Genomic DNA, 20241 nt, shown 5'->3' with positions numbered 1-20241 from the left:
AGTATCTGCATTTAATGCTCCTTTTGCCAGGCAACGTTTACGCGTGACTGGCAATTTGACAATCAGCTGTTTTTCGTCTTCTTCCCAGAGAATTTTCAGGTATTACCCTGATCCCTCCAGATCCCTCGAATTCTTCAAATTGATCAATTAAATATAAATAATATCTACAGCTTAGTATATTCTATAGACGCACACAAATCTGTTGATTATATTCATGAATATTTCCCACTTTGTAGGTGTAGGAATCATCATCATCAATTTTTCTGACCCTGACCGGCATACTACATTAGAACGCAAAACCACAAAAAAAACACAGCACAAAAAACATTCTTTAATCAATAAAAGCCAATCGGTTATGGCCAACAGCAACAACCGGCCAAAATTCCATGGTATGCCACGAGCGCTTACCATAAAATTCGAAATCTTTCAAGTTCTTACCATCGATGTGTGCGTGAGGGCAAAAGATAAACAAACAGACCAAAAGATACAAGAAATATCTTGGAATTTCGATTTACATATATAGAAATTATTGTTATGGCGGAGGGAGGGAGGGGGCGAGACAAGAGAGTAGCATACATAATTTATTGAATGCCATCAAAAATAGCTGGTATGGTATTTTTTTTTATTTTTTATTTTTTGCATACAAAACAAAAGCCTATTTATTTATAAAACAAAAGGCGAAACAAACACCGCGTTGAAGAAAAGCCACACGAAAATAAATACAGCGTATAACAGAAATGTTAATTGGCCCATTTGACATGCGGCATTTCACCCCCCCTCCCCCCTACCCCCTACCTGTCTCTCTTTCTGAGCAGCTTTCATTCTTTTTTTTGCTTATTATTATTATGAATAAAGCGCTGTAAGGCACCCAAATATTTGAAATAATTTTGTTTTGGCCCTGAGGTGAATTCCCAAACTGTCTGCAGAATCAAAAAAAAGAAAGAGGAAAGATATTTATAAAAATAGTTACATATATATTTTTGATTTTTCGTGCCGCGAAAACGCCAAAATGTCTGCAGCAAGCATTGGGAATTTTAAATAGACTAAAAATCCTTAAAAGTCGCAAAACAAAAAATGTATCTTTTAAGTGGGGCAATTTTCTTTGAATAATTTATGAAATATATACCTTATAAAATGATATATTTCCAGGGAAATTTCTGAATTTTCCCCCCCATGAGCAGATGTCCCTGCCCCTGACGGCACTCTCGTGCATATACGCTTTCTGTGTTCCCAGTATTATGGCGGTGGCGGCTGGCCCGAGTTCGATTCACACACGACCTTATGTGTGGAATGCGGCGGCGGCCCCAAGCCTCTCCTCTCTGCCCCTCCACACACACACACACACAATGGTGTGGAATGGAATGGAAGTTCCCTTGCTCTGTCTCTGGGTAATGTGCGCATTCTATCAGATACTCGTACCCTCGTACTCGTCGAGTCGATCGTAATTTTTGCAGGCGGAGACGTTCACGTCTCGTACGCGTTCGCATTCACGTTTTGCAGTCGGATTTTTCGCCTTATTATTTCAATATATTCAATGTATCTCTACATACACAACACACAGATACATACATACATATGTGTATCTGCTTTGCTTGGGGGCTGCCTCTGATCGCCTCGACTCGCTTGCCGCACAGTCGCTTGGCTGCTCTGGTATGTGAAGGTCGCAACAGTTGTTTTGTTAATGACAGAGTACAACCACGATGTATGATGGGGGGTTGGGGACATGGGGGGCTTGGGGCATACACACCTTATACGTGTAGAGTATATGTATGTTCTACGAGTTTTCTACATAGTGGAACACGAGATGGCTTACCCTGTTGCACTCTCTACCCAAAAAAAAAGCACCACAAACCTACAGATACAAAAGTATCTATCTATCGCACTGTCTCTCTCTCTTGAGAGCTGTTCCCGGAATCGACTAATGTCAGGCCAAGAAAAATGCACAGGTGGACACTTTTGAAGAGCGTCTTCAAAACAAAAACTTTTGCCCGGCATTTGTATTTGTATTTGTTCTTGACGTGGCCAAGGTTTCTATATACACAATATACAGACATATGTACATATATTTAGTAGGAATTCGTGTGAAAATATATGTAGATACATTTTTTGGCATGTTCTCCATGCGCGGGAGGGGGCGGGAGATGTGTGGGCGTCTGCCAGCAACACGAGAAATGTTTCCGAGTTGTCTTGTCGTTCATTTCAACCAATTTAAATCCTTTTATAATGCGCATACCAAGAATTTTTGTTGACGTATTGAATACCGTTTGTATATTTTTTAAAAACCAACAAAAATTTAAGAAAATATTTAACAAAGAACTATTTGATAAAGGTATTTCTTTGGGTCATCTCTTCGCTTACGGACACACAAATTGTACTTCAGTAATACTCGTACAGTGGGGGTCAAAACTGTAACTTAAGAAATATAGAACTGATTCCATTTGGGTTTTATATTTGTACAATAGTATGATTATCACTACAACAAGCCCAAATTTCAGTTTTACAGCATGTAGTTTTCATATAGATTGTATCTAAATACATGGATATCTTGTAGCGGCCTGTAGGTGAGCTTCCAATGGACCTTTTGCTCCCAATGCAATGGATTTTCTCTGAAATTTATGCGTCGATAGGCAGAACGCCACACCAGCGAAAAAAGAGCAAAAGAGAATACTCAAAAAATCAGGAAAAACAAAAATATACATGTCGTGTGCATGACAAAAGCACATTGACGCTCTACACGAGTCTTGCTTGTAAGGGGAGGTCTTTTTTTGTGGTTGTTGATGGAAGTCTAGAAAATTTGTAGGCCATCCATAGGCTTAACCATTTTGGGGGCTTTCATTTCCCAAATCCAGAGAAGGGGTTCTGTTTGCCCCTCTCCAATGCAGAGGTTTCCTTCCATAGCATACTATCTATCGAATATTTCCTGCTTGAAAGAGTACATCTCCAATAGTTTCAATTTTTGAGGGGATTTCTTTTCATCTTTTTCCAAATTGAAAAGCTTCTTTTAAGGAGTTCTCATTAAAATACCTAAAGTCAGGCAGGCTCCGTTTTTCACTTACTTTTGCGGATTACGTTTTGAGCCAAAATGTTTCGTTTTAAGGTGTTCCAATTTTCACATATTTTTGCTATCGATATGTTTCATTTTTCATCGTTTCTGGCAAACAATTTTATAGATGGTACTCTTTAGAGCTCCACCTCCTGCCCCTTGGAAGCATTCCTTAGCCTCAGTTTTGGATACACCCGAAAAGGTCGCCGTGCCGCATTCGCATACATTTTGTGGGGGGAATTCTTTTTTGGTTTTGGTTTTTCGTTGGTGCCGCCTCGGAACGGCTTTCGAATTTGGCAATTACAGTGCCTGCAAATAGAATGCGCACACAGACAAACGAATGCGCCCGTCAACAGGTCATTAAAAATCATAAATTTCAATTTAAGTTTATTTTGCTTTTGGTTTTTTGGATTTTGCCATGGCCGGGTATCTGTGTGTGGGTGTGTGGTGCTGTGTGTGTGTATGTATAAATTCTATGAATTTTTTTTTTTTTTTAATAGTTCATTTCGTATGCAGTCGGCATGCTCATGGCGCAAAAATTTATTTCAATTGTTCACTTTGGAATTTATGGCCAGACATTTTGTGATTTCGAAATGTAGGAAAAAACAACAGACACAAACATTTGAAACGAAGCGCCGATCCAGCTAGCTTTGTATCTTCTACTCTGCTGCGTGACTAATGGAAACGGCCCACGACATTCTTTTTCGAATCGGAGGGGGGCGGAGGGGACCCTGAGGACCCGTAATTGACACCCACTTGGGCGACCCCGAAACGGGTTACATCCCTCCATCCATGGGCCAACCAAAAAGATTGTTAGGGCCCTGTGTCTTATCTTTGAGCTGCAGTTCATTGACTCGAGAAATTGTATCTAAAATATTCATAGATGGGATGGGATGGGATCCGATGGGATGGGATGCCCCCTCTCGACTGGTTTCCGCCTTTTATCATTTATCATTTTATGCGGCGGAAGGAAGTGGAAGTGTGAGATCCACAAGATGGCAACAGGAAGTGATTGCCATGTAATATGTTAGTGGTAGCCCATGTCCAGGGGGAAATACTCGGTGTGGAATCTCTTGGCTGAAAAGCTCTCCCAACGACAGCGATAGCGACAACGAACGGGCGAACAGCCATGCGATAAGATAAAACGACGGACGACCTTTATAGCGTAATTTGATTAAGCTCGAAAATATTTGTGAACGCTTGGGGCTTGAGGCTTGCGGCCTGCGACTGGCAGATAATGGAAACCGACCAGCAGCAGAAGCATATACAATTTTACAACAAATACTTGCCAGTAATGTGGAATGAATGGTTCTATAATTAAACATGCCATTCCATAAACATTCCATCGGCGGTAATGAACGCATATATGGATCATGATTACGGCTCTTCAGTTGTGGAATTTTTAATGTGGAATAATCAATTTTCGCTACTATTTTACTTCTAAAGTATGCTTAATTTTGAAAAGGATTTCATCTGTTATTTGTAAATCAATTCTAGACATTTTTAGAATTATATTTGGATTTTATTTGTATTATTTTTACTGATTTTTAAGCAGCATAAAAAGTGATCAAGTGATCTGCCATTTGGCTCTCTTTCAAGGATATATTTCCATGTTTCTAGTCTACTGCTATTTTACTTCTTAAGAATACATAATTTTGAAAAAGATTTGATGTTTTATTTGTAAATAAATTCTAGAAATTTATTGAATTATATTTGAATTTATTTCAATTATTTTTACTGATTTTTAAGCCATTTGTCTCTCTTTCATGGATACATTTCAATGTGTCTATGAAGATTTCGAATAACATATGATGCTGTACGATAATTTATCTTGTTTACTGACTAAAATCTGGCCCATTTTTAATGAATATCTTTAATACATGTCATTAGTAAGAACCAATACTCCCAGTATATAAATTCCCGTACTTTATCGACCTTTGGCTAGATGATAGCCAAGGAATCCCATGCCAAACAAACATTCCAATGGTTCTGAAACCATAAAAATATTTCACAATCGTTCGTAACGCCTGGCTTGGTTCTGATAACAATTATAACCCATTAAAGAAAACCCCCATTTCCTGAGATACATCCAAAGGTATGTCAAGGTGGAATAATGTTTCCAATCAAATTGGGTTATAATGTGAAGATGAGAATTGATTTCCCAAACTAAAACCAAAACCACTTTGTGCTCAGTTCTCTGTGGAATACTCGTATAAACCGGAACACTTTTGCGACCGACTCCAATGCGTGTTCGGCGTCTCAGTTCCGTCAAAGCCAAAACAATTGAAATACTAGAGTAAATCCGACGGAGCTACGGTGCTACGTGACTTCTTGAAGCCTATTTTTTTTTGTGTATTTTTTTTTATATTTCTTAGTCTTCTTAATGGTATGCGTGGTGTTTTTTTTTTTTTTGGACATTTATACAGCCCTCGCTTTGATTTGAATTGCTAAATATTGTAATATTAGGCTCAGGCACAGGCACGACTCAGGCAATGAATGGTCCGCTAATTTGCGAGATATTCTCTACGTCTGAATTAATTAAAAACTTGGTATTTTTAGACGAAAAAACCATTTGGTAAGAATTTCAATTTGAAGCGATAATAAAAGACCCTTTTATCGTTTGAATCAAGAATTTGGCATAGAAATGGTTTAAGGTTTCAGTTTTTGTTAGGCCTACACTCAGAGAAAAATGGTAAAATATAATTTAAAAAATTAAAAATTAAAAAGAATTCAGTTTATAAAAAGTCTCATAAATATGTCCCTAAATGGAAATATAAAACACTTCAAAATAAATATATAATATTAAATTTGTAGGAAATATATTTTATTTGAATATAAAAAATAAATTTAATTTAAACATTTAAATTTATAAAATGAAATACATTTAATTTTTATTTTTAATTTTTTTTATTTGAACGATTACCTAGGAAGTAAATTTTTTTTTTAAATATGAAATATATATATTTTTTAAATATGAAATATATATATTTTTTAGATACGAAATATATATATTTTTTTCATATTAATTATTTTTAAATATGAAATATATATATTTTTTAGATACGAAATATATATATTTTTTTTCATATAAATGTCAAAATGTAAGTGAAATACACACTCTTTGTACAATTTTCACCATCATAGAAAATCTATTGGTTGACATTATTCAAAATTTCAGTGATTTCTTTTTCTCTGTGTGTACTAACAAAAGTCTCTTAGAAGGCTGTTATTTTATGGTTGTAAAAATGGCAAATGCTAAATGTATTCCCTGATTGGATACAGCGCTTAAATGTTGAATTATAAACGATATTTGCGTTAATAATTTATCGCGCTGTGATATGTTTAAGTGGGGAATTTTCATTGCGATTACAAAAAATTCTTCATATGCTGTTTATTGGTCATCAAACGGTCGACTCTATAGACCATTTCTCATATGTTATGGCCAGCGAAATTAGCATAAAACCCCGACGTGAACAGTTAAATAATATTGTTCACATACCATTGTCTCTCTCTGTCTCTCTCTCTCTCTCTCTCTCTCTCTCTCTCTCTCTCTCTCTCTCTCTCTCTCTCTCTCTCTCTCTCTCTCTCTCTCTGTTTTTAAGTGCTGGCTAATGAAAGCTTCTCTGTGGAGCTCCCCCGCCCTTCCCCCATCTACCCCTGTTGTAGTTTTTATTCAACAACTCATATTGTGACAGCGAAATTCATGCTGAAATATTTTTTGTGGTTCGGAAACGAGTTTTTCCGCCGCCCCACCTCTTGGTTTTTATTTCTTTTTTAAGCGCGAATTTATTACAGCGCTTGATCGGGCAGCGGCGACCAACGTCGTCGTCGTCGCCGTCGCCGTGCCATAAATATTTTGTTTACAATATAATTTAATTTATGCAGATTTCTTGTCCAACGCAGCACACACACTGGAGTATGAGTATACCCATGAATACACACGGGTGTACATTTATTCCACACACACAGAAAACATAGCATTCGATGTGGGCCGCAGAGTCAGAGTCTGCTAAAAGGCCAACAAGTCGTTAGTTGCTCGTTAGCCAAAAGCCTAACTGACTGCCTGACTGCCTTCCTCGATTTGGCCAGCATCAGCAAAAGTGCCAATGAGGAAGCCCTATTACTTGGTAACGTCGTCGGCCACGCCCACACACATTTGCTCGCGCCCTTTGGCTTTGGCTTTTCATTGATTTTCGCTGTCTGTTCGCTGTCGTCGGGGCCTGCCGGGGTCAAGCGCTAATGGAAAACCCATAAAAATTTGCATACGATTTTCTTATTGAGTTAATTAAAGACCCATAAAACGGCAGGGCAGCCGTTTATTTACCGCATTTAATTGCCAGGGCATCAGTCAGGCAAGGCACACTTGACACCTGTCAAACGGCAAGGGCTTCCGATTGTCTATAGCGAAGAAAACCCCAGGCCAGGGGGGGAGCATGGGGGGAGCAACGAATAAATTTTCGATGGGAAAGGAATAAAAGATTACAGAGAGATTCATCGAGAAAGTCTTCCATCGAGAAACCATATGTTCTGTGCTATTCAAATTCTTCTAAGGTCGGTTAGATCTGTGGTTTTTCCCTCTGTATTGTGAGTTACGTTCCTGAAATGTATCTATGTATCTATCATATGTGGCAGCTGGGTTTTCCGTACATCTCTTTATAGGGATCCAAAAAATGGAGTTTAATACATGAGTTGCACAAAATCAAAGTACAAAAAAGTGTTTTTTTTTTTGCATGGGCTATTCTTTTAACTAATTTTGAACTGAACTTAAAAAAACAATTTTTTGTGTAAATACATTTTTTTTATTAAAAAAATACAAATCCACTAAATTTGTATACCAATAATTTTAATTAAATTTGTCGTATTTTTGTATTTTATATTTATAAATTAACTAGAACTATTGAATTTTAAAATGAAAAAAAAATAAAAATACAATTTATTTTATACATAAAAAATTAAAAAAATTGTACAACATTTTATTTCAATTTTTAGTACAACAAATTTTTATTTTTATGTTTGAACTATATTTTTAATTTCTAAAATTAATTCAATTTATTTTATACATATAAAAATAATTTTGTTTTACCTAAAATTTAAGTTACAATTTTCCATCAACTTTTTTATTTTATATGTATAAAATAAATTGAATTAATTTAAAAAGATAAAAATACAATTCAAAAATAAAAATACAAAAATTTATTTATTAAAAATGTATAAATATAAATAAAAACGAGGGGGAACGTTGTGAGTTGCTGCGGACCCCGCGACTCTACAGTTATACCCGATACTAAGTCAGTATGGCTCTCCTCCGGCAGACGCCGCTAATATTAAACGACACGACAAAGAGTGCGTGCGAGAGAGACAGAAAATCAGTCTGAGCGTGACGTCGGGCGCTGCGTAGCCACTGAAAATTGATTTCTTGCTTTTGGCTACAAAAATGATCCGATCTGATCCAGATTCAGCAATCTGATAGATATGGTCGTTATCTATGATTCTGCGTTTTTAGTTTTCTCGAATCTGCAATATTGTGGATGCAACAGATTTTCGTCCTTTGTGGGGGCGGAAGGGGGTGGGGCGAAATTCTGAGATATACGTTTTATAGTGAGATCTAACAGAAGTGCGGATACCAAATTTGGTTACTCTAGCCTTAATAGTCTCTGAGATTTGTGGATGCCCCAGATTTTCGTCCTTTGCGGGGGCGGAAGGGGGTGTGGCGAAATTTGGACACGAAACGGTCAAGGTCCGATATCACAGGAGTGTGGATACCAAATTTGGTTGCTCTGGCTCTTCTAGGTTCTGAGATCCTTCAACTCATATTTTGCAATTGGCAAAGCCGACCATGAAACCTGTGTGTTAGAGAGAGACAGAGCGAGAAAGAATGAAATTGTTTTCTTGATTCTGGCTATAATAATTATACGCTCTGGTTGAGATTTTACATTTTAGAACATATAGTCATCCTCTACGATTCCGCGTTTTTGGTTTTATCGTATCTTTAAAAATGTGGATGCCACAGATTTTCGTCCTTTGTTGGGGCGGAAGTGGGCGGGGCGAAGTTTTGAAATATTTTTGTAGCAGTGACATATCACAGAAGTCTGGATCCAAAACATCGTTGCTCTAGCCTTATAGTCTTTGAGCACTAGGCGCTGAAGGGGACGGACAGACGGACGGACGGACAGACGGACAGACAGACAGGGCTCAATCGACTCGGCTATTGATGCTGATCAAGAATATATGTACTTTATGGGATCGGAAACGATTCCTTCTGGACGTTACACACATCCACTTTTACCACAAATCTAATATACCCCAATACTCATTTTGAGTATCGGGTATAAAAACTCTGAATAGAGTGGTCTAAGCTTCAATATCTTTCGTTTGGTATATGATATAGTGCTGAAACCATCCAATAATAAACAAAAATACATAATATTCATTTGATTTGTGACGGACTCTGCGATAGTCATGCAAAAGACCAATGAACTCGGAGAACTAACAGAGCTCCTTTTCAGGATTCTCCATGGCATTGAGGATTAGGTTTCAAGATTAGCTGCGTGATTCATAAAGCATGAATCATAAGCCTTGTTTATTATCTTTTGCTTAACTTTTATGGAACTTCTGTGTGCGCTGCCTGCCAGACTTGGAAAAAGTATTCAATGGGAAATACTAACAATAACAAAAACAAATCGACTATTAAGTTTCTGGAACAACTGCAACGGAAGACGGACATACGAAAACACAGATATTTACACCTTGGATAGGGTACGGGTGGGGGTAGGGGCTCTCCGCTTTTATATTTCCAACAAAGTTCAATCGAAATAAACAAAGACTGTGGGGCGACGATATGAAACTGTGTGCCATTTACTGCTCAACAGAACAACAAAATATCACTGACAAAATAAATACAACAAATTTGTTGATTCGAAATTATGAAACCGTTTTTGCTCCCTCCCCCCCCCATCACCATTTTTCATGTTTTGTCTCCGTCGATCGTGAGATCGGCTTTGTGGAGCTTGGGGCTGGAGCTGGGGCTGGGGCTGTGGACCCGCCAGAGACGACACATGGCACATGTCTCCGACTGCATTTTGTATATCAGCTTGGCTCTATTTATTTATTTTATTATTTATTATTTTTCGTTGATGTAGTTTTGCCGCCTTTTCCTTTGTTTCTGTTTCTGTCTTTGTCTTTATTGATTGGCTTCTTTGTTGTTGTTCGATTTGCGATTGTATGAAATGAACCTTGTTCTGATCAATAAACGCGTGCTGTGCTCCTAGTCCAATCAATACACCATAAATACCCGTACCCACCCACACCCGAGGTAATCGGCGATGGCCCATGACTCTCTAGGCGTCCCTGACCAAGTGCACGTTGCCTCGACAGCATTTCGAGGGAAATCCAGCAGATCTATGTGCTATGTCGAAAGATGTAGGATTTGAGCAGTTCTGGAAAATATAAAGCGTTTTTCAGCTACTACAACTAGGGAAATTAGCAGGGAAATTTTAATATTTAAAATTAAATTTTAAAAAAACCCCCAATTATAAAAAGGAAGTTTTTTTCACTTAAATTTTGATATAAATATAAAAAAGTGCATTTAAATATATTTTTTATATTTTAATTAAATATATTTCATATTTAAATTAAATATATTTTTTATATTTTAATTAAATATATTTCATATTTAAATTAAATATATTTCATATTTAAATTAAATATATTTCATATTTAAATTAAATATATTTCCTACAAATATATTTTAATATATTTAAATAAAATATAGAATATAGTTTTTATTCAAATAAAATATATATAATATTTAAATTAAATATATTTCATATTTAAATTAAATATATTTCATTTTTAAATTAAATGTATTTCATATTTAAATTAAAAATGTTCCTACAAGTTTAATATAATACATTTATTTTAAAGAGTGTTTTTATTTTGATTAAATATGCGGGCAAATTTTAGAGCATTTTTTGTTTAAATAATAAAATAAAAAAATAAAATTAAAATATAATAAAAAATATAATTTAAATAAAATAAAAATATAATTTAAATAAAAAAAAATATAATTACACTTATAAAAATTAGACAATCTTATAGAAAAAACTATTTTTCTTTTGATAATTTGCGATGAAAAATCTCGGCACTGCATATTATTAAATATATAATTAAATCAAAAAGAATTCTATTTAATTGCATTATATTTGTATTTAAAGTCCGAAATATTCGGCTCTTATTCTGACATATTTCTTTGATTTCTGGTAGAAACATTTGCAATGACGATCTCTTAGCCAAAGACGTCATCGTTCGTAATCGAAAGAAAATCAATTTACTATCGCGTGAATTATTGTATGTTTGCTCAACAAATCCCTCCAAATATAACAAAAGATTAGCGCGAATGAGAAGTTAGGGGGTTCTGATTAATGATTGAGAGCTTGCCAACACTTGAAAGCAAATGTCAGATACGATACTAATCGTGCGTGCAGTGCGCCCTGATGATGAATCGGAGATCCCTGCCATTGGATGTTGTGTTAGATTGTTTGGATAGATCATAAACAAATTCAATTGTTAAACGCAGCTGCGTACGATGTTATTTCCAATGAATGCGTCAACACTTGATTCCAGATAAAAATGGGCAAAGAATATACGAAAAAAGTCCAAAAAACAGTGGGGATCGTGTCCAGATATTATTCCAAGAAATATGGGAACTCTCGGGGCATCGGTTAAATAATTAACGAAAAGCGTTACACTTTTATTTGGGCACTAGATAATGGCTATTAATCACCAAATATAGTATTACATAAAACGCATAGAGGAGTACATTATCTGTCTATAAATAAACGCATTGCATATGTCACTTATATTATTCGACAACTGAATAAACCGATTCATTTTAATGGCCGATGATTGGCACAGTTTGATAACGGTTTCAGTTTCATTTATTCTCATAGATTAGAATATATGTAGGTACACTAGTACGGTGCCATTCGAAGGAGATTCATTCTGTGATTCTGTACCTATTTTTGTATGTATTCTATTCTATTTATTCGATGGTTACAATTCAATCAATTAAATAAACTTCGTTCGTCATGCGGCAGTGCTCCTCAGTGTTCCCAGTTCTTGATGCAATACTCTCAGTTCTGTTCCCAGTTCCCAGTGTTTCCGTGTCTTCTATATATCTTCCAGTTCCTAGTCACAATATTACAGTGTTCCCACTTCTTGTTCTAATAGTCACAGCTCTTAGCTAAGTCTTCCCAATTGGATTAGCTACATATCTTCAATTTCTGACTAGTTACAGTGCACCCAGATCTTATTGCAACTCTTTTCCACACTTACCAGTGTTCCAAATTTTTTTAGATATCTTCCAGTTCCAAGTTTCAATATTTTAGTGTTCTCCGTGCTTCATAGAATACTCACAGATCTTGTCCCAGTTGCCAGTATTCCTAATGGGAGTATCTATCTTCCAGTTCCTAGTTCCAATATTACAGTGTTCTCTGTTCTTGTTCCAATACTCAAAGCTCTTTTCCCTGTTCCCAGTGACCCCGTTTGGAGTAGCTGCTAGATATCTTCCAGTACTTGCTAGTTCCAGTGCTCCCAGATCCTATTCCCAGTGTTCCAAATTCTTTTATGAATCTTCCAGTTCCTAGTTTCAATATTTCACTGTTTTCCGTTCTTGTTCCATTACTCACAACTCTTTTCCCACTTCCCAGTGTTCCTAATGGGAGGCTCTATCTGCCTGTTGCTATTTCCAGTTGTTCCCAGCGCTTGTTTCAGTATTATAGACTCTTGTTCCACTGTTTCATTGTCCCCCGCAGATAAAATAGCGTCTTTTTCTATAGCAGACCCATTGGCGATCGTTTAGTGAACTTTTGCAGCAATCTTTCGCCTACAATCAGATATCGAACATTGAACTGCAGGCCACAAAAGGTTTTACAACGCAGAAACGCACTGTCTATCCTATATATGACGTTTCTTTTGAATGTCTGAACGCATTCCAGGCCCATGAGCCCTCATCGAAAACCAAAAATAAATAAAATATATTTTCAATTGAAATGGCAACCGCAAAATGTTGGTCTACCCGCAGATACAATACTTATACTGTTTAAGCAATCAATACCCGAAGATTAGCAATTATCGTTGGAATGCGAAAATGCTGTTGCCTGATATTGAAATTGTGTTTCGTTGGCGGGAGAGGGAGAGGCGACGTCAAAGACATTGTCATCGTCATCAGTTTTTGCTTGGGTTTTCAGGCCAGTTTTTTTTGTTGTTGTTGTTTTGCCGCACTATGCGAATATGGCCTCGATAAGATTAGGCAGCAGACATTCCACCGCATGGCAGCGCGGTAGAGCCGCGGTCTTGGCCGAAAGGAAACGAAATGCCGGTAATCTTATCGCATAGAAATACCAAATACACCGAATACTTGGGACTAACTGGCGTGGGAATACACCAGAGACAGAGACACTGCCCCTCCACCGGTTAAACAGGTTCTTCCTATCCGTTCCTATCCGTTCCATTCCGTTCGGAGATACATCTTAGATAGGGGCGGAAATTCATTAGCGATTTGTTGTCAATATGTAAACACAGACGTACTAACGGAGCGCTGTCTCTTCTTTACAGCTATACGAAACCGCAAACATTCGAGGACTGTGTGGGCGATGAGCTGCCCATGGGCTGGGAGGAGTCCTATGATCCGAATATCGGGCCCTACTACATCAATCATCTGGCGCAGAGCACACAGCTGGAGGATCCGCGACAGGAGTGGAAGAGCGTCCAGGAGCAGATGCTGAGCGACTATCTGTCGGCGGCACAGGATCAGCTGGAGAACAAGCGCGAGATGTTGGATGTGAAACAGCAGCGCCTGCTCTGGGCCCAGGAGGAGTACAATCATCTCAACAAGCTGGCCGCCAGCCGCAGTAGCCGTGAGTATAGCACAAAAAAGAACCAGAGAGCCAGGCAGATGCCCTAACCTTTCGTTTCCCTTTCCCCTTGCCAGTGTGCTCTTCCTCCAGTTCGATGAGCCGTCATGATCCGGAACTGTTGCGTGCCGACCTGATGCTGGCCCGCGAGAGAGTCCATCAGCTGAAGCAGGAGCTGAATCACATTACCAACGATATATCGTACACGGAGCGGGGCATGAACACCCTGTATTCGGTGGGCGAGAAGATCAATGCCCGGCAGAACGGCTGCTATGACATTGCCGAGGTGCAGGCCATACGGGAGGAGATGCTGAAGGTCCACAAATCGCTGGTGTCCGGCGAGAAGGTGCGCGAGGAGCTGATGCGCAGCCTGGTCCAGATCAAGAACGAGCTGAGTCGCCAGCAGATCAACGAGGAGAATGCGGAGCTAATGAACGCCGCCTCGCCCTTCGATCGGGTGTGCGTGGCCAGCCAGACGGATCTGTGCGGCGGCGCCGGGGAGCATCTGAATGGCGGCGCCCGATTTGCGGAAATGGCCAAGACCAAGCTGCAGTACGCCGAGTGGCGGAAGCACATCAAGAAGCTGCAGCAGCAGCTGGCCGATCACGTTGAGCGCATCGAGCCCGGCCAACTGGAGTCGGACAAGGATCGCATTCTGCTCATCCAGGAGAAGGAGAAGCTGCTGAACGACCTCAACAGCATCTCGCTGAAGTCGCGCAGCGAGGAGGAGAAGCAGGTGATCCAGCAGACGCGCAACAAGCTCGAGGACGACCTCCGGGAGGCGTACGAGGCGAACAACACGTGCGTGGCCAATCGTCTGCGCTTCCACGAGGAGAAACAGCTGCTGCTGGACAAGCTGCAGGAGGCCCTCAAGTCCACCAAGCTGCTGGAGGAGCGGCTCAAGTCGTTCTCCTCGGAGAGCACCTTCTCAATCAGCAGCGGCAGCAGCCTGGGCTCCCTGTCGACGGCCAGCAGCAAGAGCGCCCTCAGCTTCACGGACATCTACATCGATCCCTTTGCCGTCGACTCGCCCATCGATGTGGTGGATCTGCGCCGCCGCTCGCAGCGTCTCTTCCAGCAGCACCAGCAGCGCCTGCCCCCGATCCATGCCCATCCTGTGCTGCAGCAGCAGCAGTCCTCGGAGGTGTCCCTGTCGCCGCGCAGCAGCCTGTCGATGGAAACGCCGCCCGCATCGCCAATGAAATACAATGCGGTGGCCGATCAGCACCCGCCGCCGCTACCCCATACCCTCAAGGAGGAGCCCACCTATGCCAATGCTCTGCCCGCCCCGCCCGCCTACACAGCCCCTCCCCCAGTGCCCATCACGGCAGGGGGGGTGCGCGCACGGCCCTACGACCTGGACTCCACCGTGCTCGACTGCATGATGCTGGAGGCGAAGCTGCAGAAGCTGAACCTTAACTCGCCGCACAATCTGGCCGCCGCCCCGCTCTCGCCCATCTCGGAGAAGCCCTCGCTGCTGGATCTGCCGCTGGAGATGCTCAGCCGCTCGTCGTCCACCTCGAACACGCGCTCCGTATCGGCGGCCGTCAGCAACGAGTCCGTTGCAGGGGATTCGGGAGTTTTTGAGGCATCGCGGGCCCATCTGCCGCGCAAGGAGCTGGCCCAGGTCCAGATCGGACTCAAGTATCTGAAGCAAAAGGGTGTCCTGGTGGTGTCCCTGGAGCGAGCCAACAACCTGCTGGCCCTGTGGACGGCCTCGACGGACAACTCTCAGGTGTAAGTGCCACAAAAATTATATAAAGTCCGCCATTAGCTGATTTTTCCCTTTTTGTAGATACCTGCGTGCCGCCTTGCTGCCCAATTCGCTGACTTCCATACGGACCAAGGCGCTGGGGGACTTTCAGAAGCCCGTCTTTAACGATACATTTGCGGTGCCCATAACGCTGGACAAGCTACTGACCAAGAGCCTGCAGGTGACTGTCGTCTCAATGACAGGCCAAAAGGAGGAGATCATTGTAAGGAACCCCGAAGAACCCCCAAACGAACGAGCACCATTCTCATTACTTTCCTTTTTCTGTTGTCTTTCAGGGCACTGTGCAGATCAGCATGGCCGAGTTCAATCCGGAGGACTCCACCTTGAAGTGGTACAATGTCCTCAGTTCGAAATTCATTCCCAGCTTTGAGTCGCTGGACATTCCGTCCACTAGTGCCGCCGCAGCAGCAGCCGCCGTTGCGGCCAGCAACTCTTCGACGAGCAGCAGCACCAACAACAACAGGGAGGAGTCTTCGGATGAGTCGACCATCACTTCGTCGCAGACCTCGACCCTGACACGCAATCAGGCGCCGCCCCTGGAGATGCAGGCGCAGATAGCCGAAGAGCTGCCGCAGAACGGTCGCCTCAATGGCCAGGAATGCAGCGACGACGATGACGATGAGGATGATGATGAGGAGGAGGAGGACAGCAACCAGCTCGTCAGCGATGTGGGCCTAATGAACTGTAAGCAATGGCCTTCGATTCTGTAAATATTCCCACAACTAACGTATGGATTCGGTTTTGTTTCAATCAATAGCTGGCTGCATGCTGGATGCCTATCTGCAGAACATGAAACAGGAGTACGCCGACAAGGAAACAAACACGGAGAGCGCCTTCATGCCTGAGAAGCTGCGCTCGCACTCCCAGCTGATGGACGACAGGCCCGTGAAGCGTTCACAGACCTTTACCCCATCGGCGGCGGTCAGCAAGAATCGCTACAATTGTCGCCTGAATCGTAGCGACTCGGACTCGGCCATGCACTGTGGCGTTGCACCGCACACGTTCCAGCGGGGAGCCGCTGAGCGACGTTCCCTGCGCTTCCACACCAAGGCGCCCAAGTCAGTCACAAGTAAGTGGAAACGAAAGCCAGCCCTTGGACTCCCGAGACTTACTAAGCATTGATTTCATTCCAGAACTGCATCATACTCACATACCGCGCACCAGTTTGGACCTGGAGCTGGATCTGCAGGCGCAGCACAGCAAGCTCTATTTCCTCAACGATCAAATTGCCAAGCTGCAGAACCTCAAGGAAGTGTAAGTGCAGATTGATCAGCCCAATGCGAAGAAATGGCCAACTAATTGTATTCCTGTATTGTTGAACAGTTTGCAAAAGGCCTGTGAGAACAAGGATCCTCTTATTGCCGCCTGGGCCATTGAAAATGAGGAATTCCAGCGTCTGGTGGCACGCGCGGATCCCGCAAAATGTCCCGAGGAGCGTCAGCTCCAGAAGTTGCTAATGAAAACCGCCAAAGAAGTCCACAAGCTGCGGAAGACCAAGGTGCCCAAGGGCTGCCCAGATTTGGTGGCATTCAAGTGGGTTTTTAGCCACGTGGGTTTTTTTTGATTATTTTGTATTTATTTGTATTTGTTTTTGCAGAGAGAAGATCACATTCTTCACACGCAAAGGCCTGTCCGTACCGGAGCTGCCCAGCGAGTTCACTTTGCCCGATGCCAATCCCATCGAGGAAGAGGAGGAGGAAGAGGACGATGATGAGGACAATGCTGCTGAGACGGCAATTGCCATCAACACGGCGCTGGTGGCGAGCAACAATCGAAACAAGAATCTCAGTGAGCACCACCATCGAGCCGCAAGCGGAGCAGTCCCGAAACTGCCAGCCCCAGCAACCACTACTGGACCCGAACCAGCCCCCCCTATAGATGCTGCTGCTGATGCTGCTGTTCCTGCCGTAGCAATAGCTGCTGAAGACGGAGCAGCCAAGCCGGATCAGGCACGCTACGACTATGTCGTGGATCGCAACTATGGCGTGGAGGTGTAGCAACATCTGCCCTGTCCTACCTTCGCTGTACATTTTTGTAATTAATGTAGTATTTATTTTCATTAAGCAACAAGTATTTATGTGTATAAAACAACTGATGTAACAAATATCTGTGCCTTATCGAGAGCGTGTGTGTGCGCGCGGCAACCCCCCGCCAGCCACCACCGCCACCAGCAGCAAGAGAACCGAACCATGCTAGAAATGATATTTCTATTTCTATTGTAAGCCCTATTCGTATTTAGCATAAACAATTAGCCCTAACTAGACTCATAGTCAGTTGTACAAATTGACCCCACTGATGACCATTTAAGAGCAACTAAGAGATACAGATACATGCCCTGACTCCCCCCCCCCCCCACACACATCAAAAACACAACAACAACAAAAAAACAACGCGCACATTGTGTGTTCGATACCTTTTAAATTCATATTGAAACCAACTCTATTCTTAAGACTTGAGCAACAAATATATAAGAATGTTAATGAATATTTTTATATGTGCATAGAACCCCCGACCGCCCCCCCCCCCCGCTCCCCTCCCCCGATGCAAACCATGAAACGGAAACGAAAACATATTTATTGTATTGTATTGCATTGGTTGGGGCCTGGCCCCCCATCCAATCCAAGCCAATCGATTAGTTTAGTTAGCTTGCGTTTTTGTTAAGCTTAAAACAAAATTCTTATATTGTAATTTTTTTTATAAAAAAATCCTATGCGAAAAAAAAAACATAAAAACACCCGAGCAAACAAAAAAAAATGAAAAAAAGTGAATGTACCATATTAGATAATCGTCACTATATCTAGTACTCTAAGCATGCCTTAAACCCCACACACCACCACACACCCCCCCCCCCCCCCCCAGACCAAACCACCAATGAATAGCAAAAAAAATGAATATAAGAAAAGCACTGGAATGAATCATTGTTATGCTCCTCTACAAGTGGAGGACCTGCCTGTTGAAACTGTTAAACGGAATTTGTATGAAAGGGAAGCAAGCCCACAGCCTATATTTAAGTTTAGGTTTTGTGCGGATTTGCTGTTGTTTATGTTAACTTTAACCCAGCACCAGACCCAAGCCCTACCCCCAAACCCCAAAATTGAGTGCATAGTAAGATTCAACTGAAGAATAGCCTTCCCACATACACATATTTTTGTATACTGTAGTATCTTTAGTTGTAATAAATTATATGAAAGTGAACATGTATATTGTAATTGTGCAATAAACAAACAAAAAAATACTGACATAACCTAATCGCTTGTAAATGTGTTTTATTTGCCACCAAAGCGACAGTTCGATTATATCGTATGTGGGTTCCAGTTTAAGTCCAATTTTTCCGTTTCGGCGGAACCTGTAATCATATTATTATCATATTTATTACCCTTAAGTTTTATAAGTTTTATTATAAGTAACTTGGGATCTATTTTATAGCGATTAAAATTACGTTTAAATTTCCGCGCCATTTTTAACAGCAGAAAAAGGATGTCCGGCATCCTTGATTAGCATACACCCCTTACTTTAGAATTCAACTTGTTGAACACTCTTGCCCACAATACTTTTGTATTATAATTTTTATATATCCGAGTGAGAGAGTGAGAGCGCTGTTCATTTTGCCATTTAACATCTTTAACGTCTTTAACATTAAACGGCACTGTTACATCGCAGCTGTCTGGCAGCCTGGTTTGCTTCGGTTAGAGATGGGCAAAATTCAAATATTTTTAAAGATATTTTGTATCACTATCGTATGTATATCTCTATCGTGCGAAGAAAAGAGAGAGAAATAGCACTCCAAGTGACGCCAATGAAGGAAAACCAAGGTGATTGCTTGATTAATAAATAAACGTTATTACATTTATTACTTTATTAATAGAACTGATCGGGAAACAGCAGAGGTAGAAGCAGTAAAAGGGTACGTGGTTTAGCCCCATCTGCGGGATTTACATCAGCAGAGGGGACCAATAAAGTCCCATCGACTGGTACAGCTGTTTAATGGATAATTAGTATATTTCTGACGATCTCCGCTTTTACGTACTCTCTTTGGGATATTGTGGAGCTCCTGGAGCTGGTTGGGCGTACACCGCCACGAAGAAAGAAAGGCAGATCAGAACCAGACGCAGAGACATAATAGACTGTTGAAAGTAAAGCTGAAGAACTGTTGTCTGCCTGGCTATGCGGGGCTTAAATAGCAAACGCCTTAGCATAAGCTTTGCGATGCAAATGAAATAACAATTATCTCAGTCATTAGTGAAGTCTCATCCCCAGGCTGCCATTATTAGTCTTATCTTAGAAGTGACAGTAAGGCCATGTTCTCATTCTGCTCTTTCAGTGGATGTTTTCCTAGATAGTTAGTTGATGCAAGTTCTATAAGTGGTGTTTCACCACGTCATTGAGGATGGATTATGGAAGTAAAAACTGTATACATCAACTAGTTTGTATGTGTAATCGAACTGGTAACGAAATGGCAGTCATACTTTGAAAGTATACATATGTTGGCTGGCTGGCCTAAATCACGAACC

At 41.1% G+C, this 20241-nt stretch overlaps 2 protein-coding genes across 3 annotated transcripts in view; one reads left to right on the top strand and one right to left on the bottom strand.

Annotated features, from left to right (window-relative positions):
• LOC108154887 (protein kibra) overlaps nucleotides 1-18214 on the top strand; it is a 28789-nt gene extending 10575 nt beyond the window's left edge. Inside the window, exons 1-9 of one of the 2 annotated variants that reach the window (XM_033388433.1) lie at nucleotides 12893-12967; nucleotides 13658-13959; nucleotides 14034-15693; nucleotides 15752-15932; nucleotides 16006-16414; nucleotides 16488-16799; nucleotides 16864-16984; nucleotides 17054-17263; nucleotides 17328-18214. In XM_033388433.1, the coding sequence (XP_033244324.1) occupies nucleotides 13707-13959; nucleotides 14034-15693; nucleotides 15752-15932; nucleotides 16006-16414; nucleotides 16488-16799; nucleotides 16864-16984; nucleotides 17054-17263; nucleotides 17328-17727 (3546 nt within the window). In that variant the 5' untranslated portion in view covers nucleotides 12893-12967; nucleotides 13658-13706 and the 3' untranslated portion in view covers nucleotides 17728-18214. Of the gene's footprint in view, nucleotides 1-12892; nucleotides 12968-13657; nucleotides 13960-14033; nucleotides 15694-15751; nucleotides 15933-16005; nucleotides 16415-16487; nucleotides 16800-16863; nucleotides 16985-17053; nucleotides 17264-17327 lie in introns of those variants that run through there. The other variant, XM_017285331.2, reaches the window with a different exon arrangement.
• A 1332-nt stretch (nucleotides 18215-19546) lies between these two features.
• On the bottom strand, nucleotides 19547-20213 carry LOC117186976. The gene is made up of 2 exons (XM_033388436.1): nucleotides 19758-20213; nucleotides 19547-19707 (listed from the first exon to the last, which is right to left on the bottom strand). Exons 1-2 carry the CDS (start codon nucleotides 19924-19926, stop codon nucleotides 19589-19591), a joined length of 288 nt encoding a protein of 95 aa, XP_033244327.1. The 5' UTR covers nucleotides 19927-20213; the 3' UTR covers nucleotides 19547-19588.
• Nucleotides 20214-20241: the final 28 nt, after the last annotated feature.

The sequence above is a fragment of the Drosophila miranda genome, chromosome 2 (assembly GCF_003369915.1).
Source record: "Drosophila miranda strain MSH22 chromosome 2, D.miranda_PacBio2.1, whole genome shotgun sequence".
Lineage (NCBI taxonomy): Eukaryota > Metazoa > Arthropoda > Insecta > Diptera > Drosophilidae > Drosophila > Drosophila miranda.
The sequence above is the reverse complement of the archived record's forward strand: the minus strand, read 5'-3'. Positions and strand labels throughout refer to the sequence as shown.

Excerpts from the sequence above, each read along its gene's own strand:
- LOC117186976 (XM_033388436.1), bottom strand. The coding sequence starts at position 19,926 with ATGCTAAGGCGTTTGCTATTTAAGCCCCGCATAGCCAGGCAGACAACA. Across the intron at positions 19,708-19,757 it reads TCCACAATATCCCAAAGAGA|CTGTACCAGTCGATGGGACT; the intron begins GTACGTAAAAGC and ends TCCATTAAACAG.